Here is a 21,536-nt window from a genome sequence, read left to right on the forward strand (position 1 = left end):
TGAACTTTGCAAAGCAGTGTCGTGTCGTCTGTTTAGGTCTGGGGAAACGCCAATGAAAAGAGCCGAAGAATCCTCGAGCGTTTCTATTGGGTTTGCTTTTGATTATCCATGTAATAGGGCTTCCTGCAACTATGATAACCGGGGATTTATTCCCCGGGGAACATGATATTTATTTCCCAGGTGCTTGTGAATGAAAACTCGTGAAAATGATGACAATTGTTATTGTTGCTGAAATAATTTCACAAATTACACCACTGTCAACTTGCGGAGTCAATTCTAGAAGAAAAAAATCCCACTCTGCGTGGAAACGTGGGGGGGTGGGGTGGGGGGTAGTTACCCCAGATTAGCGATGTGTACCGAATTGTGTAATCGGGGATGTGAACAAGAACGCTTCAAAAAGGAACGCTGTAGAAAATCCCTTCATAACTACACTCTTTCCACCGACTCATTTATATTGTACTTACTATTACTGATTTGAATAATGAACTAGCAACATGCAAAGAAGTGTTTTGAACACGATCAATGATTGTTCTTATCTATGTTTGTGTTTTCCCAGGTCCTTGCTGTGAACTCTGTAGACCAAAGAGGAGAGGCGACATCACGAGAATATACATTGAAAGCGAGAGGTGGGCAGATCACGGTTTTTACGCAAATCTTGGATGAGAATACCAACGTCATATATATACAAGAGATACAAGATACAAGATACAAGAAATGTTATTGTCCTCATCAATACAAGGAAATTTGGCATGTGTGTGGCAAGACATAATACACTGATACATAGACATTTACAAAACACAACTGAAGTTCAATATCAGCACACCCTTACGCAAACATACCCACTACTTCAGACACACAGGCTACATGTGCCCCTCGGACGTACGCAACCCACAATTCACCCAGCCATACAACTCCACATGCACTTACTCATTCATGCAGCACTCTAGCGCCCGGCCATGCACAACTCACACACTGGAACCCTCGTACGGCTACATATAACACCCGCACAAACATTACAGCCTCAAACATCGTACTAGATCTACAACTAACAAGCATACATCCACTATCAAACACCGAATACGTCATCATACATTACATCATAACATATTGCATTATAACACACGCACACACATTACAACATCAAACATCGTACGATAATCTACAGCTAACAAACAATCATACACTATCAAACACCAAATACATCATCGTACATTAAATTACATCATACCCCCCACCCCACCCCACCCCACCATACATTCACAATCGACACAGAATACATCATCATACATATGTACATTATAGAGGTTACAACACGAGTGTGTTTTTTTTATATGGCTTGTATTTCAGTCAAGACCCAGCAGATGAATATCAAGGGACTCACGAGCCTCTGCCGAGTGGGTCCCTATGATATTCCCGCTGGGTCTTGACTGAAATACAAGCCATATAAAAAATCACGAGTGTTGTAAACTGTATATCCCATGAAGATCTAAAAGATAGTGTGACGGAAACATCAAGCTTTAGTTGTCTGTTCAGATGAGGCACCTCTGCACATACCTTATTCTAAAGGCACGTCTGTTGATCTATGTCAAGTCGGTGCATAATGGTGGCTTGGTTGTCCCCGTCAGTTGAAAGCCTCTTACACGGATTTGACTGAATACCTAGTGGTTACACACGCATATCCTGAGATCTTGGATACCTTCATCGTCTATAGGGGCCTACTGCACCACGGAAGAGCTAGAAAAACTCGCAAATTGCATTGAACAGCTTGTCCAGAGAACTATGGCAATCCGAATGGTGCAAATGTCCCTTCTAGCTCTTGATGTCTAAATAACGCATTATTTAGCTAAATAACGCGTTATTTAGCTAAACAATGCTTTATTTAACTATATCATGCATTATTTAGCTAAATAATGCATTGTTTAACTTAAACAATGCATTATTTACAGATACAGAAAAAAGAGAGCACAAAGCACTAAACAATGCATTGTTTAGCATAAATAATAGATTGTGTCTGTAAATAACCCATTATTTATAAATAATTACGCGTTTTCTCTAAACAATATATTATATGTAAATAAAGTGTTATTTAGATAAATAAAATATTATTTAAATAAATAAAATATTATTTAGATAAATAAAATATTATTTGGATAAATAAAATATTGTATGTAAATAAAATATTATTTAGATAAATAAAATATTATTTAGATAAATAAAATATTATTTAGATAAATAATTTATTATTTACTGTTTTTGCCTTGAAATAGTATTATTACGCTAAATAATGCTTTATATAGCTATATAATAGGTTTCCGCTATATAATTCATGATTTGGTAAATAATACATTATATACCGTAAATAAAATATTATTTACCGTAAACAATATTCATTGTTTAGCGCAGTGCATCGAAGCCGATATTTCTCTTGTTGTTTTTTACCACGTGTTTCCGTGGATCCACGAGAGCTCTGTTGATTCTCAAACTGACCAATCAGACAACTAGCATCTGTACACTAATTAAGCAATTATAGTCCCATTGTTGAGTGTGACGAAAACTCGTGGTGACGATTTTAAAACATGTTGGGTCACGCATGGTCCAATCTTACATGGTCCAATCTTACATGGTCCAACCTTACATGGTCCAACCTTACATGGTCCAATCTTACATGGTCTAATCTTACATGGTCCAACCTTACATGGTCCAATCTTACATGGTCCAATCTTACATGGTCCAATCTTACATGGTCCAACCTTGCATGGTCCAACCTTGCATGGTCCAATCTTACATGGTCCAATCTTACATGGTCCAACCTTACATGGTCCATGATCCAACCTTACATGGTCCAACCTTACATGGTCCAATCTTACATGGTCCAACCTTACATGGTCCAACCTTGCATGGTCCAATCTTACATGGTCCAATCTTACATGGTCCAATCTTACATGGTCCAATCTTACATGGTCCAATCTTACATGGTCCATATATATTATTGGACCATGTAAGATTGGACCATGTAAGGTTGGACCATGTAAGGTTGGACCATGTAAGATTGGACCATGTAAGGTTGGACCATGTAAGGTTGGACCATGTAAGGTTGGACCATGTAAGATTGGACCATGTAAGATTGGACCATGCAAGGTTGGACCATGTAAGATTGGACCATGCAAGATTGGACCATGCAAGATTGGACCATGTAAGATTGGACCATGTAAGATTGGACCATGTAAGGTTGGACCATGTAAGATTGGACCATGTAAGGTTGGACCATGTAAGGTTGGACCATGTAAGGTTGGACCATGTAAGATTGGACCATGTAAGATTGGACCATGCAAGGTTGGACTATGTAAGATTGGACCATGCAAGATTGGACCATGCAAGATTGGACCATGTAAGGTTGGACCATGTAAGGTTGGACCATGTAAGATTGGACCATGTAAGGTTGGACCATGTAAGGTTGGACCATGTAAGATTGGACCATGTAAGGTTGGACCATGTAAGGTTGGACCATGTAAGGTTGGACCATATAAGGTTGGACCATGTAAGATTGGACCATGCAAGGTTGGACCATGCAAGATTGGACCATGTAAGATTGGACCATGTAAGGTTGGACCATGTAAGGTTGGACCATGTAAGATTGGACCATGTAAGATTGGACCATGTAAGGTTGGACCATGTAAGGTTGGACCATGTAAGATTAGACCATGTAAGATTAGACCATGTAAGATTAGACCATGAGTGACCCAACATGTTTTAAAATCGTCACCACGAGTTTTCGTCACACTCAACAATGGGACTATAATTGCTTAATTAGTGTACAGATGCTAGTTGTCTGATTGGTCAGTTTGAGAATCAACAGAGCTCTCGTGGATCCACGGAAACACGTGGTAAAAAAACAACAAGAGAAATATCGGCTTCGATGCACTGCGCTAAACAATGAATATTGTTTACGGTAAATAATATTTTATTTACGGTATATAATGTATTATTTACCAAATCATGAATTATATAGCGGAAACCTATTATATAGCTATATAAAGCATTATTTAGCGTAATAATACTATTTCAAGGCAAAAACAGTAAATAATAAATTATTTATCTAAATAATATTTTATTTATCTAAATAATATTTTATTTATCTAAATAATATTTTATTTACATACAATATTTTATTTATCCAAATAATATTTTATTTATCTAAATAATATTTTATTTATTTAAATAATATTTTATTTATCTAAATAACACTTTATTTACATATAATATATTGTTTAGAGAAAACGCGTAATTATTTATAAATAATGGGTTATTTACAGACACAATCTATTATTTATGCTAAACAATGCATTGTTTAGTGCTTTGTGCTCTCTTTTTTCTGTATCTGTAAATAATGCATTGTTTAAGTTAAACAATGCATTATTTAGCTAAATAATGCATGATATAGTTAAATAAAGCATTATTTATGCGTTATTTAGACATCAAGAGCTAGAAGGGACATTTGCACCATTCGGATTGCCATAGAGAACAATCGTAGTCGATGATGTACCGATAGGGGCGTGTGTACTGGGCACATTGTAACTTCACATGAGTATAACATAGCTGTGCTGGTCGAACGGACTGGGTTTTTAACGATTGCTATTTTGACTTCTGTTTTAGTTGAGAGCACGAGCACACACACTCAAACACATACGGCTTGTCATGTTGATCACAAGAGAGAAAGTGAACAGCGAATAGAAGGAAACATAACAGATTACGTCCCCATAATATGACGCGATGGATGACAGACTTCATGAAATCTATGACGCTGTGATGATAGTCCCGGCAAGTCGAGACCAAAACTAAGCTATAGCACTGAACGACTCTCGCGCATATTCTCAAAAGCGTGGTGACCCCTTGCACATCCGTTCTACAGGTACATTTGCATTTTGGAATGTCAAGGACGACAAAAAGAAGAGCCAGCTATGATGTATTTCGTGCACCCTTATTTATCCACTATTGTATGTGCAGTAAGAGTGCAATAGTAAGATGTGACAAGAGTACAATGGAAATACAAGAAATATACCTGGAGTACATTTACAGAGACAAAGAAGGGAGGTCATGGGATATGTATAGGTTACAACACGAGTGGTTTTTTATATGACTTGTATTTCAGTCAAGACCCAGCGGGAATATCATCGGGATCCACTCCCCAGAGGCTCGTGGATCCCTATGATATTCATCCGCTGGGTCTTGTATTTCAGTCAAGACCCAGCGGGAATATCATCGGGATCCACTCCCCAGAGGCTCGTGGATCCCAATGATATTCATCCGCTGGGTCTTGGCTGAAATACAAGCCGAATAAAAATAAAACCAGTGTTGTAAGCTGTATATCCCATGCGTACACCAAAGACAACGTGGACCACAACAAAGCACTGTAGTTGTCTGTGGTGTGTAAAATAGGTGAGCCAGCGAGGTGTGTTCCTCTTCACTACCCCATGCTAAAGCCACGTCGCTGAAAAAATGAACTGCAAACAAGTGCATTCGTAAATGTGTGTTAAATCTACATTCAAACCAATGTTCGATTTGCTTTTGAATGCATTTTAGTTTCAAGATAGTAAAGAAAGCACACACAATGAAAATTTTCATTGAATCAAAGACAGTTTCGATTTAGGTTCTGAGTCCGTCCAAGGTCACAGTTCCAGGCTACGGTTGCCAAAATTGCCAAAACCGGTTTGGTTAACTCGGATCCCAATTCTAGTTTAATTTTTGTGTTGGAGTGTAGAATTACGAAAATAAACTAACATTTTACTGAATAACTTTCTTTAGATTTAACCAGTCATTTCATGTACGTGAAATATATCTCTGTGTTAATTTGTTCGATCGTGCTTGCATTAACTCACTCCCTACTGTGCGATTTTTCCTATGCTTTCCACTGTATACTGGCCATTTGTATTAGTTGGTAAAAAAATCATTACTGAAGAAGTACTCACCAGTATCAGTGTCTTCGGCGATAAAGTCACTCTCACTGTCTTCCTCGTCCTCTTCTATGTCAGAACCAGCAGTTTGCAACATTTCAATGACTTCTTGGGCTGTGTAACGACCCCGTCTCCTCTGTCTTTCAGCACGTGTCGTACTGGTAGACGCCATTGTTGTTTTGCAAATTTGCACAAAGCCAGCGAGTACGAAATCAAACCTCGCGTCATCGTTCTACAGCAGACAGAAGTGAAACTAGCTTGGTAATTTGCAGACGATTGGTTAAACTTGAGAGCCAGCCTCTCTATTTTCGTACAAAAATTGACGTCATTGACCTAAAAAAAATCCAAAGGTCAAACACTGCTATCGCAGTGGTTCGTGGGGAAGTGGTGTGCATGGGACCACTGCGATAGTAGTTCGTAATCAACCCATACTGGTAGCGTGAATTCTGTCTAAAACGTTGTAATGGCCGCTCCTTGAAACTGCGTGTTGAATACCGTTTGGACTGATTTTACTCCATCAGGATGAAATACACGTTTGCTGAGCTCTTGGATACTTTCATATAACCATTAACTTACGTCAGTGTAAAGCAAAACAGTTGGACATGCTCGAAAAATGGATGAAACAGCCTGTGCTGGATGACGAAGCGAACCGGCCAGCGAAAAAGGTACACTCGTAAGACGCAGTGCATCTTTGCTTGTTGAACACACAGAGAGACACGAACACACACAGACACCCACCCGTACGCAAACACACGAGTGAATTGCTTAGGTTGGATGTCAAATTAAAAAGATCTGAAACAACTTATTTGATTTTGAGCATATATATACATCATGTGTTTAAATTTTTAACTTTGCAGAATTTAGTCTCAGTGTTCTGGCTGCAGATCTAAAGTCTAATCAAGCTTCAAGGTAATCCGGCCTTTTGGGAGGTTGGGGAATCTGTGTTGAACAAGAAATTCCTCCGAGGTAGGAAAAACACCCCCGTTGGTCAAAGGGAAATAACCATTCTCACTGCCACCAACTGAGAAGGTTATTTCCCTTTGACCATTAATATGTGCCTCTATAAGTCCTTGTAGAATCTTAATCCACTAATAACTCCCCTAACCGTGTGTTTGACTGGTCCCAATTTTTGTAAGGACCGTCTCAGGAATGTATAGAACCTGTTCACCAAGTTTGGTGACGATCGGTCCGTTCATTCTTGAGATCTATATGCGAACACAAACAAACAAACACATGGAGCGAATCCTATACACACCCCTATACCGGGGGTGTAATAATGGTAAGCTTACTCTGTCTGCTGTTGATTGTAGCTGTGGAGCTTGCTTGTGTGGAAAATATATTGATGCTGTATAGTTGGATAGTGGGCCTTTCAAAGAAAAAAGGAATGGAAGTGCTTGCTGCAGACTTCTTGAGTTCTGCACTGAGGTTGTTGCTATTGATGGGTGATATATATATCCCATGACCTCCCTTCTTTGTCTCTGTAAATGTACTTTAGGTATATTTCTTGTATTTCCATTGTTCTCTTGTTACATCCATGATGTAACTATTGCACTCTTATAACACATAAAATAGAGGATAACTAAGGGTGCACGAAATACATAATGACAGTATATTACCCGCTATTACGAGCTAGTCGTGTGACAGAGAGTTTTCTTGCACACGAGACTGTAGATGTTTCACGACGGCTTTAGCCGGAGTGAAACAGCAGCAGTCGAGTGTGCAAGAAAACTCTCTGTCACACGACTAGCTCGTAATGGCGATTATGTCTCACAGCTTCAACAGAGGAGAGAACAAACACATTTTGCGTACTCACGCTTGATAAACCTAAACACAGGAGCAGCCATTGTGGAGAGATCTACTTTTTGACGAAAGTGACCGAACAACTATAAATGACGTCTCGGTATATGTGAATGACGTCACAGTCATCGTCACAGTCTGTATCTTTTGAAGCATCGCAATCTTCATGACGTCTTTCTGTGTCTGCATCCGCGAAATGTTTGTTCTTTCCGGGATCTTTGTCATCTATGTTCATAACTCTGTCCTTCTAGATTCAGACTAACAGGCCTCCTGAGCGAGCCACTATCCAAGGGCAGCTAAATTCGCGTATGGAAACAGTACTGTCGTCTGGGATGCCGTTTTCAGTATTCTCAGCGTTGAAGAATTTGTAAAGAGAAGAAACGATAACAGCAGGAGAAATAAAAGTCGTGTGTGCATTTTGGGGTTTTTGGAGGGACGATTTCGAGTTTGAATCCGTTCTTGCACATGCTCCAAAGCGTGTAACATACAATCTTGCACACGTTTGCTTTAGTAGTGGGCAGGTTTCACGGTAATCAGACTCTTTGATGTGTGTAAACTTTGCCTTGAAATTACTTGCTTACTGTGTTGATTTTCATCATTTTTTCTGCTTGGCATGAGTAAGTATGGTATTTGCAATACAAAAAAATAAATAAAAGCTAAAATGTTTGTGTTTGAGCAATTATTTGAGCGAGTTTTTCGAAGCGAACGTGTGAATCCTGACAGACACCATTTCCTTCTGTCACATGACCCCATCTCAAAGTGTGATTCAAGCAGACACGAAATATCACACAAAACATATGATAATGGGGTTATTAATTCAATTAATACACAAGGTTAGTCTCTGACTAGATAAAATAGGGAAAAAATATCAAATGGGAGCATAAAACCGTTTCTGGAAAAATTTTCAATCGCCACCGAAAGTGTCTGTCAGTAAAAAAAACACGTGCTTTGTTTGCAAAGCAAAGCCTAATTTTACACATCGCGTGCTTTTGTCTGTTATTCTTGCTTGTGAACATCATTTTATTGATGTTCTTCACTGGAAAGCAGGTGTATCATCAACAGTATCACAAAATCGCAAAGAATGAACATTTTTGTTGTGATCCGACCGGTGTCTGTAGACGGAATCACACGTTCGGCAAACTTCGTTTTTAACGGAAATAACCGAGCCTTTCATCGGAAACGACGTTTCAACCGCTTCATATCGTCTGCAGGAAGAAAAAGAGGAATGCGATACCCAGTAAGTAAAAAATTTAATCGTTTTTAGTGCCTTTTGATCAAGTTTTGTTGCGTCTGTCAGCAACGTTCGGCAACCCAACGTTCGGCACAGCGACGCGCGCATACGGATTTGCAGCATTTGCATTCGGAAAGTGAGGGATTTGTGAGTTCGTTTGCATAATTTCAATCGCTAGTAGGTTTTCCATTCGTCTCCCATTGTTGTGTTTGCATGTTATTGGCATTTCATTGTGTAAATTGAAAGTTTGTGAGTAACAGTAGTACAATCTGTCGAACGTTGGCGACGCTGACAGACGCAAATATCGAACGTTGCCTTCAATGACAGAAGGGCTTGGCGATCATACTTTCGATTCGTAGGAACACAATATGGAGACAGCAATGTGCGCTCGTTACCACAACGGTCATGAACCGGTGTAACACAAAATTTTTACTCCACGAAAAATTGACTCCGGATTAAACTTCCAGTAAAAATCTTGTACGAAAAAAGAACTCCACAAGGAACTAAATTTTTACTCCCCAAATATTTACTCCCAGTAAACATCTCGTACGAGAAACTTAGGGTCTACTCCTTCGTTTATAATTCGCGCAATATCCCATTTACGTGCAATCCCGTTTTGCCGCCGTCCCATTTTGGCGACATTTCACAAGCCAAGCGTCATCTTACTATCGCATCCCATTTTGGCGCAATCCCGTTTCGCCGCTATCCCATTTTTTTATTTTTTATTTTTTATTTTTACATTTAGTCAAGTTTTGACTAAAATAATGTTTTAACGTAGAGGGGGAATCGAGACGAGGGTCGTGGTGTATGTGTGTGTGTCTGTCTGTGCGTGTGTATGTGTGTGTGTGTAGAGCGATTCAGACCAAACTACTGGACCGATCTTTATGACATTTGACATGAGAGTTCCTGGGAATGATATCCCCGGATATTTTTTTTTATTTTTTTCGATAAATACCTTTGATGACGTCATATCCGGCTTTTTGTAAAAGTTGAGGCGGCAGTGTCACACCCTCATTTTTCAATCAAATTGATTGAAATTTTGGCCAAGCAATCTCTGACGAAGGTCGGACTTCGGTATTGCATTTCAATTTGGTGGCTTAAAAATTAATTGATAACTTTGGTCATTGAAAACCTGAAAATTGTAAAAAAAAAAAATGTTTTTAAAACGATACAAATTTACATTCATCTTATTCTTCATCATTTTCTGATTCCAAAAACATATAAATATGTTATATTCGGATTAAAAACAAGCTCTGAAAATTAAAAATATAAAAATTATTATTAAAACAAAATTTCCGAAATCGATTTAAAAACAATTTCATCTTATTCCTTGTGGGTTCCTGATTCCAAAAACATATAGATGTGATATGTTTGGATTAAAAACACGCTCAGAAAGTTAAAAAGAATAGAGATAGAAAAGCGTGCTATCGATCCTTCTCAGCGCAACTACTACCCCGCTCTTCTTGTCAATGTCACTGCCTTTGCATCGAGCGGTGAACTGACGATGCTACGAGTATACGCTGTTGCTGTAAAAATGCAGTGAGTTCAGTTTCATTCTGTTAGTTCGACAGCTTGACTAAATGTTGTACATGAACAAAGTATGCAAACCAGATGATCCAGCGACGTCCTTCCCAATTTATGTCCAATGGACGTCTACCCACAACACGCCACTGGATGCCGCGTGGTCAGCCAACCATGTGGTGCCAGTCGTGAAAACCAGGTTCTTTGTCCCACAAAGAGACATTCAAGTTGGGGACTTTGTGACCGCTGACTTTGTCAGCATGGATGGAAAGGTGGAGAGATACAGGGCGGTGATCATCCCCAAGTCAACCCATTTCCCCGATGGGCCAGATCGAGAGGAGATCTGTGTGAAGTGTTTGCGCGCAAAAGACAATGAGAGATACTATGTCTTTCCTAATGTTGATGACATTTCATGCTTGCCAATGGCTCAGATAAAAAAAATCCCACCAACCAACCATGAACAACAGGGGGGATTACTTTTTTTGACATGTGATCAAGTCTCATTTGAGCGTTCACAGTGTTACCTGAGAATAGCACACCCCCTTGAATTGGGAACAAAGAAAAAGCGTTGTATATATGCATTTTTGAATGCTTTTCTAAAGTCATAAGTTCATTATTTGTGATTTTTTTTTTTTTATGGATTGTTTTGCTGAATACATGCAGTTAAGAAATTGACCCCGTTTTCAAATTTAGGGGGTAGGGTTGCCCTATAGCCCACGTATGTCTGTGTGACTGTGTCAAATATCAATCTACTCTGCGTACAAAATGTATATATGTTTGTTTTTCGATTTTAGAATGATTTCTTAAGCTGGCTATAACTTCTGAGGTCTACAGGAAACGATAAAGATAAAAAATGTACAAAATATAAGTAGCGTCCTTTATCTTACCATTGTTCTGATCAATGCTGTCCCTTTATTTGCAAGTTAACCATTTTTCTTAATGTGTTCAAGGAGTATGTTAAAAATTATTATCAATGGTTGCTTTAAACTGCACCTTTGGGCAGTTATTATGCACTAACGTTGTAAAAGCATGTTTTGGGGGTTTTAGGATATAGCGTCTTGGAACGCCAATCATCTTGGAAATACGAATGTTCATATAATTTTTTTTACTGTTTTGGATAGATAAAAAGTTGAACTCTTGGTGCAAACTGTTTTTTGGTCCCTGTTTGACTATTTATTATTTTGGAATATTGTGTGTGAGGGGGAAACTGCAATCCTCAATATCATGAAACGTGCCAGTGGCAAAGAAGGAAAGCGTGTGACATATATATATATATATAGACCGGATGTGCAAGGGGTAACCACGCTTTTGAGAACTTGCACGAGAGTCGTTCAGTGTTATAGCTGAGTTTTAGTCTCGACTTGCCGAGACTATCATCGTAGCGTCATAGATTTCATGACGTATGTCGTCCATCGCGTCATATTAAGGGGACGTAATCTGTTATGTTTCCTTTTATTCGCTGTTCTATTTCTCTCTTGTGATCAACATGACAATCCGTATGTGTTTGTGTGTGTGCTCGTGCTCTCAACTAAAACAAAAGTCAAACCCGCAATGCCTTGTACCACCCGCTGAATTTCGTGTTGGTAGATTTCAGAGGCAGCGTTGATACCCATCACCAAGCGTTTGTACAGTGCGTCACAAACGTGGTAATGTCTCTGGAATCAGGGTGTAACTCACACTGGTGGTACCCCAATTTGAAGTCCAACTTCGAAAACACTCGGCTCTCAGCCATGTCCTGTAGAAGCTCATCGACGGTGGGGATTGGATGACGCTCGCGCATGACAGCTTTGCACTACATGTATTCACCTACTACTTTTACCACATACAGAACATACATTTCGATCAAGAAGTGTACAATATGAATTTGATAGATAGGAACCATCACCCCCACGCCCGTCAATCAATATTTCTGGATTCGGAACAGATCCTTTAGAATCTGGTTTGAAATAACAAAACAACTTTTCCAGCACCTGCACTGAAGGAAAAGGCTGCCAAAGAAGACTTGGTGAAGGTAACAGGTTTCACTACACAGCAAAGCGTGGAGCTACAGGTGTGTTCCTGTATCGTGGACACCGACCAGGGAATCATCACGATGGCCGGTATCACTCTCTGTGTCAAGTCACAGGTTGGCTCAGAAACATGTGAACCAGGTATGGTGCGTTTTGAGATGTACACATATTTCTACAATATTGAAACACATGCGCACCTCTTGACAATCTACATGGCCATATGATTACAGAAGATCACGTGCAGGAGGAAGCACATTTTCTTTTGTTTGGCTGGTTAAACATTCTTATAATCCGTGGGTTTTTTTTATATTCCAGCCTTGCTTTCTCATTAACTATTTGACCCTTTTTTGTTGGTAAAAACTGCGATAGCTTCCAAATTCAATACGTCCTTGATCTCTGTGGCGTCTTGAAGGTCAAAGATGGTGGCGTTTACGTGGTCTGCTACTGGTCTGTGTTTATTCTGTGTGTGTGTGTGTGTGTGTGTGTGTGTGTGTGTGTGTGTGTGTGTGTGTTTGTTTGTTTGTTTGTTTGTGTGTGTTATTTTCAAGTTTTGGTTCGGTTCTTCTTTTTTGTTGTACATATAGAAGTAAAAGTTTAAGAAAATCTTTTTTTTAAATGCTTTGCAGCCTCTGACCTGAAGTTAGTTTCCCCCTTATCCCAACATATGCACGGGTTATTAATCGTCCAGTGAGTGCTGTGCAACTTTCACTAATGTGTGACAGGTTAAGCTGAGGTTTATCTGTTTGTCAGAGCATTTCATACATTGCACATTTCGCTTTTTCCTCTCAGCTTCAGGGATGACAGATAGCAGGACATACCAGACCTTACCAACCTGGAAAAAATTCAGGACAGCTGGTTATGTGGGAAGATACAGACCGACACCTGATGACTGGCACACCTATCTTCAGACAGGTACTAGCTCTTTTCTTTTCTTTTCTTTTCTTTTGTATTAGCCGTGACACAGTTCGTGTTATTACCTAACATATTTCACAAATCGATCAAATCTTTCTCTGTGCTTGCTGACAATCATGTGTGCATGTACATCTGTATGACCCATCGACGACTTTATTTTCGCGACTCTCGCTGTGTTAACAGAGGTTGGGAGGTCACGTCGCTCAGTGTCCAAGCGTGTTGCACGTGCTGCGTCAGAAGGGTTTGTGTCCTACACCATCGGTGACAACAACACATGTGATGAAGTGGACGAAACAGTCTACTGCAACGGCCCGCTTCCGGAGGAAAAAGAATTTGTGTATGTTGACGTGCTAAAAGTATTGCATACTTGCCATATTCACCCATTAGGGATTATAACCATGTCTTAATTAGGAGTAGAATCGCAATGCCTTTCTTATCAAGAAAAATAAGAATTAAAGCTGATATGAGATTACTGGAAACCCTTTCTTCCTTACAACTAATCTCTATTTCAGGTCAGTTTTAACACTGCCCCCAACAGACGCACCACACCGCCCGCTGTCCTCTTTAATGCACTTAACTTGTTATGAGTTTTACGGTCTACTGCTCCTTTGTGTCACTACGGAGTCATTTATTATCTATTGTAAGAATGCTCAGTGTAAGTGAAACGAATCATGTTTTCTTTTCCAGAATCATCATCTGGGCGTGTACCTCTGCAGGCTGTTCTGAAGCACCCACGGCGTATCCTGTAACACGAAGGAGTGCAACCACAGGTACTGAGAGATGTCTATTGTATATCACATGCCCCTGCTTCTTTTTTTCTGTTGAGAACTACTTTGTCGACACTTTGTTAATTGTGCTTTCACTCTGGAAATTATATTGGGAGTCATATTTCAATGATAAGGCTAAAACTCTGTTCGATCTTATCCTTCTTTTGAGTCAGTTTGATTTGCTTATGAAGCTTGTATGAAGAGCAGAATGTTCAATGTACTGTAAAGCACACATTTGGAATGAAAATGTTATCCTTGTATCTTGCAGATGGCCCATCTATTGGAGGTATAATTGGTGGCATTGTGGCTGTTATTGTTGTAATTGTCGTCGTCGTCGTTGTGATCATCGTTCTCCGTCGTCGTATTCAGCAGCCAGCGTAAGCGCTTGTTCTTGTCGGGCATATTTGTTTTCATTTTGAGCAATTTCAGCTTCACACATTTTCAAAGGAATTTTCGAATCATGCTCTACGCACCATCACTATATTTAAAATGTTCATTTTCCATACACACACACACACACACACACACACACACACACACACACACACACACACACACACACACACACACACACACACACACACACACACAATGTCAACAATGTAAAACACGGCACCAATAGGTATTTAATGGCAAAGGCAACACTTGCTGGGATTACATATTACTAATTATAGAAGTTACTATAATTGTTGTATGTCTTGCTATAGTTTTCATTCAAAACCCAGCCGGCATCTGTAATTGGAATTTTCCATACTACTCTGTCCTATGGAACGTCTGGGGAGGTGATTTAGCTGCTTTCTGTTTAAAAAAACAAAACATACCATGTACCATCAGTAACGCTTTCTTGAATGGTCTCTCCCCATGCTTCCACTACACGTTATAATACGGCTCAAGGTTCAAGGTTTTAATTCAATCTCGGCCCTCTAGGACCATGAAGAAGACAGTTACAAATTACAACACACAGGAAATATCGTTACAAAGTCAAGGTCAGACAGTAATGTAACTCGTTCAAAAAACCAATGCGAACATTAATAATTGAATGTCTGGACAAGAAAAAAACATGGAACAAAACAAAAATCAGTATCCCTACATCTCTTATCACAACCGCTATTTATCAACTACAAACACTTTAAAAAGAGAATTAATCTGACAGTATATTATCAGAGTAGCTCTTCCCATGAGCACAGGCTTGATGCTACATAAAATATCTTTGTTCATGTGTTCATGTATTGCGAACCACTAGACGTTCCCAGCGAGCTCAGTGTGTATTATTACAACTGTCACTTGTCACAAAGCTGTGTGTCTCATCCTATGTTTGCTTTTACTTCCAGTGCCAATCGTCGTACGGTGAATTTGGAGGACACTTTACATACAAGGTCTGTTTTAAAATCATTTGACTGTTCTTTGTAATTCATCGTCTCAGATAATAGCAGTAAAAAGAGCAATACTTTATTAGATCGTTAATGACATACTTTGCTGTAAACACCATTGGAATTCAGTATTTAAATGTCGTTTAATTATGTTCTGTTGTGTAAGGATGTGATGGGTGGGTAGTTGGGCAATACAGGTTTCAATGCCCGTGGCACATGAAGGGGTAATGGATTGAGTGTTTACCTCGTCATAGCTGTCCAAAGAGTGGACAACAAAGTTGTCTCAGATTTAAGTTTGGAAATACATAGTGTAGTAGGATACCCTTTGACTGCTAAGAAAACATGAGTACTGTCCAGTGGAAAATACATATTCTTCTTCTTCATGTAACATCACAAACATGACCTTCATGAGTACAACCCTAGTGTGGAGCAATTTGGTATAGTACAGTACGTTCCCTAAGCTGTTCACAATTTACAACCACCACAACAAAATACAAGATATGCCACTTTATGAGAAGTTTCTGCTGAAGAAGTCTGTCAGAAATTGTCTGTGTCATGAAAACATTATTTTTGCAATTCCTTCAAGCTTGGCAAGTTAATTTGTTCCTTTCACTTCGTATGACAATTGACGTCAATTAGACCCTGGAAGAGAAAGTAAAACGAGCGATTTACACCTGAATAGCGAACTTCGCCGACTGTACAGATCAAACTACAACTAGCCTGGAAATTCCTTTGTCTCAGAAGGTCAGTATTTTTACTCGTACATGTAGCAGGGGCGGATCTGGGGGGGGGGGTGCAATGGGTGCAATTGCACCCCCCCCCCCCCAACAAGACAACAAAAAAAAAAAACAAAAAAAAGAAGAAGAAAAAAAAAGAAGAAAAATGTATCACCTGAAAATAGCACTTTACACGCTCAGATTGCACCAGATTGCACAATTTTGCTTCCTTTTTAAAAAAAAATTCCGGGGGGGCATGCCCCCGGACCCCCCTAGCATGCATCGGTTCGGCGCTTCGCGCCTTCGCTGATAAGATACAAAAAAACAAAAAAAAAGAACTTTGCACCCCCCCTTTCAAAACCCAGATCCGCCCCTGATGTAGTTTGTTTGTTCATACACCTTCCCCTTATGTATTGAAAGAACCTCTGGTATTCCCGATTCCCAGAAAATCCGTGAGCATGCTCCTGTTTCCCGCACGCGTGGAAGTCCTTCACAGGAATTCAAATCAATACTTCCTGCAGGAATTCCAGGTATGTTTTTTTGCGCATTACCCATCGTGCATTTTGACTTACATCCACAATCCGCAAAACTGTCTTTGTTTAGGGGGTCGATAAATTGCGGTCAAAGAATGCACAACAAAGAATGATTGTATAATTGTAACGAAAGCTTACAAAAAATGAACATTATCAATTATATTGGTAAAAACTGTTTTATGTCATTAACATAAGCTGATAGAGATAAATATACTGTACACGTTGTGTGTGTACAAATATTTAAACATAAAGGTGTCGACAAACATGTGAAAAATACTGTTGATTTTAATCACGATTATGATTCTCTGAGTATGATCTCCGACATCAAGACAATAAAGGTTACCTCTCATACCAGAATGTCATTGTTTTCTTAAAACAGGAATTGCTGAATAAAGAGAAGACATTTGGATACACATCTGATGTTGGTAAACTGGACGTCAACCGTGTGAAAAACCGATACCAGCATCTTCTTCCATGTGCGTGTTGAGTCAAGCTATCAGCATGTTCTGTGTTTCCTAATTCGTCCCTATAATGGAAGTGCGCTGGCTCTGTGCGACGCTTAGTTTTCGAGATAGGTGTGACTGACGAAGTACAGGACGTCACATTCCAAATAAGCACGACTATGTTGCAGGTGGAAGCCGCTGAGATTGCATTTCTTCGGGAGGTTTCTGCAAAAATAGATATTACACGATTTGCGCGAAACAGTTGAGTAGCAGACGATCTCTGAGATCTCTGTTCGTCTCGTGATAACGTTATTTTGTATGATAACGATTCACTTGCAAACTAAAGTATACAATTTGGTGTGTCAGTGGTAAATGTAAATAGAAATGTGTAATACAAAACAAAGCAAACAAATAAACGTGTTTTTCTCGTGAAAATGTTGCGTTGTGCGGGTGTTTGGGTGGCCACGTGATGTACACAAAGCAAAGTGCGGGACGGACTCTGCTCTGTGCTGTAACACTGGCAAGTTCAAAACACGAGAAAAACGATTTCGTTATGCGGGCAGCCACGGGGGATGTATGTATTTTTCAAATGGTTGTAAAATAAGTCTTGTATTTATCACCGTACTCAGGCCCTGTTCTTTTTTTCGTCACACCTAAAACCGTTATTTCTTGTGAGCGACGCAGCATTACTATTGGATGGACCCTGTCGAATATTTTGCAGATGGCCGCGTAATATGTTTGTTTTCTTTTTACATTTAGTCAAGTTTTGACTAAATGTTTTAACAAAGAGGGGGAATCGAGACGAGGGTCGTGGTGTGTGTGTCTGTCTGTCTGTCTGTCTGTCTGTCTGTCTGTGCGTGTGTGTGTGTAGAGCGATTCAGACCAAACTACTGGACCGATCTTTATGAAATTTTACATGAGAGTTCCTGGGAATGATATCCCCGGATGTTTTTTTCTTTTTTTCGATAAATACCTTTGATGACGTCATATCCGGCTTTTTGTAAAAGTTCAGGCGGCACTGTCACACCCTCATTTTTCAATCAAATTGATTGAAATTTTGGCCAAGCAATCTTCGACGAAGGCCGGACTTCGGTATTGCATTTCAGCTTGGTGGCTTAAAAATGACTTTGGTCATTAAAAATCTGAAAATTGTACAAAACAAAAAAAAATTGTATAAAACGATCCAAATTTACATTCATCTTTTTCTTCATCATTTCCTGATTCTAAAAACATATAAATATGTTATATTTGGATTAAAAACAAGCTCTGAAAATTAAAAATATAAAAATTATGATCAAAATTAAATTTTCGAAATCAATTTAAAAACACTTTCATCTTATTCCTTGTCCGTTCCTGATTCCAAAAACATATAGATATGATATGTTTGGATTAAAAACACGCTCGGAAAGTTAAAACAAAGAGAGGTAAAGAAAAGCGTGCTATCCTTCTCAGCGCAACTACTACCCCGCTCTTCTTGTCAATTTCACTGCCATTGCCACGAGCGGTGGACTTACGATGCTACGAGTATACGGTCTTGCTGAAAAATTGCATTGCGTTCAGTTTCATTCTGTGAGTTCGACAGCTTGACTAAATGTTGTATTTTCGCCTTACGCGACTTGTTTTTATTGTAGTCGCTGACAATTCTAACCTAAAACAATTTAGGGTATGAGATGTTGTGTGTGTGTGTGTGTCTCTCTCTCTCTCCAAAAGTAAAAGTCAAAAGTCTCTCTCTCTCCAACAGCCCTGCAACACTCGAATTTCCTCCTTTTTCTGCGTTTAAAAAAAATGTATTTGTGGCTCATACTTTCGCATTAGTCTGCTTCATAAATTGTGCTGATTATTCTCATTCGCCTGTGTCTTTACCAAACACACATACTTGTTTGGGGGCAGATTTGTGTTAACATAATAAAGTAGTGAGTACGTGAAATATTACTATGGTTGCTTTTCACATTTGTTTCTGTTGGATGTTTGTGATTTAGATGACCACACACGGGTGAAGCTGTACTCACGCGGGGACCCTGGCCAGGATTATATCAACGCAAGCTACGTCAAGGTAATTTTATGCTCGCACGTGAGGTTACAGCAATGCTAGTCAATCATGGCTGTTTTTCTTAGACTTCACGGAATTAACGTTGAAATAGTCTAAAAGTTTATGAAGCTAGTTCTTCAAAACTTCACATAATTGTAAGGCTTGATGATTCCCAGACACGATAAACGTTTGGTGAACACATGTCAAACTGCAGGGTAACAGCAGGGTCGAGATCGGCTAATCAATGATTTTGTTTTTAATATACATTTCTCTAACTCAAAACAGTCAGAGCAAATCTTCTGGCTATTGTATCATATCCCACCCAACAGTACAGAATGCGATGTGCTAACACTTGAAAGTCAATGGCTAACAACGTTCGACTACTGACCTGGATGTGAGGTGATAACGGTTGTACAGTCAATAGCTATGATAAGATTCTGCGCTACTGGACATGTGTAAAGTCTAAAGATTTCAATTCAATAACTATGAAAACGCTTAACTGTACTGACCAGGGTGAACAGTCCCCGTGTGACTACCTGGCCACTCAGGGTCCTATGGTGTCCACCATCCCCGAATTCTGGAAGATGGTGTGGGAACAACGCTCACCTGTCATCGTCATGCTCTCTGACCTCACCGAAAATGGACAGGTGAGTGTAACACTAGTTTGAAGACTCATTAGTCACTGTACGTGTTCTGATCACTCAGTCCCCGAGCTTTGCAAAGAAACAACATGTCGCGTAAGGCGAAATTACTACATTTAGTCAAGCTGTGAAACTCACAGAATGAAACTGAACGCACTGCATTTTTTCACAATGACCGTTGTCCGCCGCTCGTGCAAAAGGCAGTGAAACTAACGAGCCTGTTCAGCGCGGGGGTGGTTGCGCTGTGCTGCATAGCACGCTTTTCTGTACCTCTCTTCGTTTTAACTTTCTGAGCGTGTTTGTAATCCAAACATATCATATCTATATGTTTTTGGAATCAGGAACCGACAAGGAATACGATGAAATTGTTTTTAAATCGATTTCGGAAATTGTATTTTAATCATAATTTTTATATTTTTAATTTTCAGAGCTTGATTTTAATCTGAATATAACATATGTATATGTTTTTGGAATCAGAAAATGATAAAGAGTAAGATGAACGTAATTTTGGATCGTTTTATAAAAAAAACATTTTAATTACAATTTTCAGATTTTTAATGACCAAAGTCACTTATTAATTGTTTAGCCTCCAAGCTGAAATGCAATATTTTTGTAATTTGGAGAAAAGACAGTTTGTCCAGAAGTCCATGTGTTTTTTGCAGAAAGATGATGGTGAAGTTATTCATGATAATGCTTTAATTGTTAAGGAAGCACAGACTTTTTATGAGGAGTTATATACTTCAAGAGAAGCCGAACTGGTAAATCAAGAGATTGATGAAAACCTGGCTCATCCTGTATTAACAGATGCTGAGAGTAAACAATTGGAAGGTAGACTTACTCAATGTGAGCTACTCAAAGCTGTGAAAAAACTAAACAACGACAAAAGCCCAGGATCAGATGGGTACACTGCGGAATTCTTCAAGTTTTTCTATTCTGACTTAGGAAAGTTTATGTTACGGTCTATAAATTGTGGATTTGAGAAAGGAGAAATGTCAGTGACTCAGAGACAGGGCGTTATAGTATGTATTCCAAAGGAAGGAAAAAATAAAACACTTTTGAAAAATTGGAGACCAATTACTCTGTTAAATACGGTCTATAAGATTGCATCAACGTGCATTGCAGAACGGTTTAAACGTGTTTTGCCAAACTTGATTCATGATGATCAAAAAGGCTTCTTGAAAGGAAGATATATTGGTGAAAACGTCAGATTAATATATGATACCCTGTTCTACTCAAATAAACATAATATACCTGGCCTACTTTTGATGGTCGACTTTGAAAAGGCTTTCGCCAGTGTTGCCTGGTCATTTATTGAAAAATCTTTGAGCAAATTTAACTTTGGAAATGACATGAAACGATGGATTTTTACTTTTTATTGCAAAATTAAGTCCTGTGTTTCAGTTAATGGTCGGTATTCAGCATGGTTTAATGTAGGTCGAGGCACCCGGCAAGGGGATCCGCTGTCACCTTATTTATTTTTGATTTGTGCTGAAATATTGTCTCTTATGGTACGCCAGAACAAAAAGATTGGTGGTATGAATATTCTTGGCGAAAATATTTTATTGTCACAATTCGCCGATGATACCAGTCTGTTTCTTGATGGTACAGAGCAATCT

At 39.1% G+C, this 21,536-nt stretch overlaps 1 protein-coding gene across 1 annotated transcript in view; it reads left to right on the top strand.

Annotated features, from left to right (window-relative positions):
• The window catches only part of LOC138961380 (receptor-type tyrosine-protein phosphatase beta-like), a 32,986-nt gene that overhangs the window by 3,691 nt on the left and 7,759 nt on the right, over positions 1–21,536 (top strand). The window contains exons 2-12 of the mRNA XM_070332995.1: positions 557–626; positions 12,468–12,650; positions 13,299–13,421; positions 13,605–13,758; positions 14,109–14,191; positions 14,457–14,565; positions 15,520–15,564; positions 16,720–16,804; positions 17,187–17,283; positions 19,230–19,303; positions 19,792–19,926. Coding sequence (XP_070189096.1) covers positions 557–626; positions 12,468–12,650; positions 13,299–13,421; positions 13,605–13,758; positions 14,109–14,191; positions 14,457–14,565; positions 15,520–15,564; positions 16,720–16,804; positions 17,187–17,283; positions 19,230–19,303; positions 19,792–19,926 — 1,158 coding nt within the window. The remainder of the gene's footprint in view (positions 1–556; positions 627–12,467; positions 12,651–13,298; positions 13,422–13,604; positions 13,759–14,108; positions 14,192–14,456; positions 14,566–15,519; positions 15,565–16,719; positions 16,805–17,186; positions 17,284–19,229; positions 19,304–19,791; positions 19,927–21,536) is intronic.

The sequence above is a fragment of the Littorina saxatilis genome, linkage group LG3 (assembly GCF_037325665.1).
Source record: "Littorina saxatilis isolate snail1 linkage group LG3, US_GU_Lsax_2.0, whole genome shotgun sequence".
NCBI classification, from domain to species: domain Eukaryota; kingdom Metazoa; phylum Mollusca; class Gastropoda; order Littorinimorpha; family Littorinidae; genus Littorina; species Littorina saxatilis.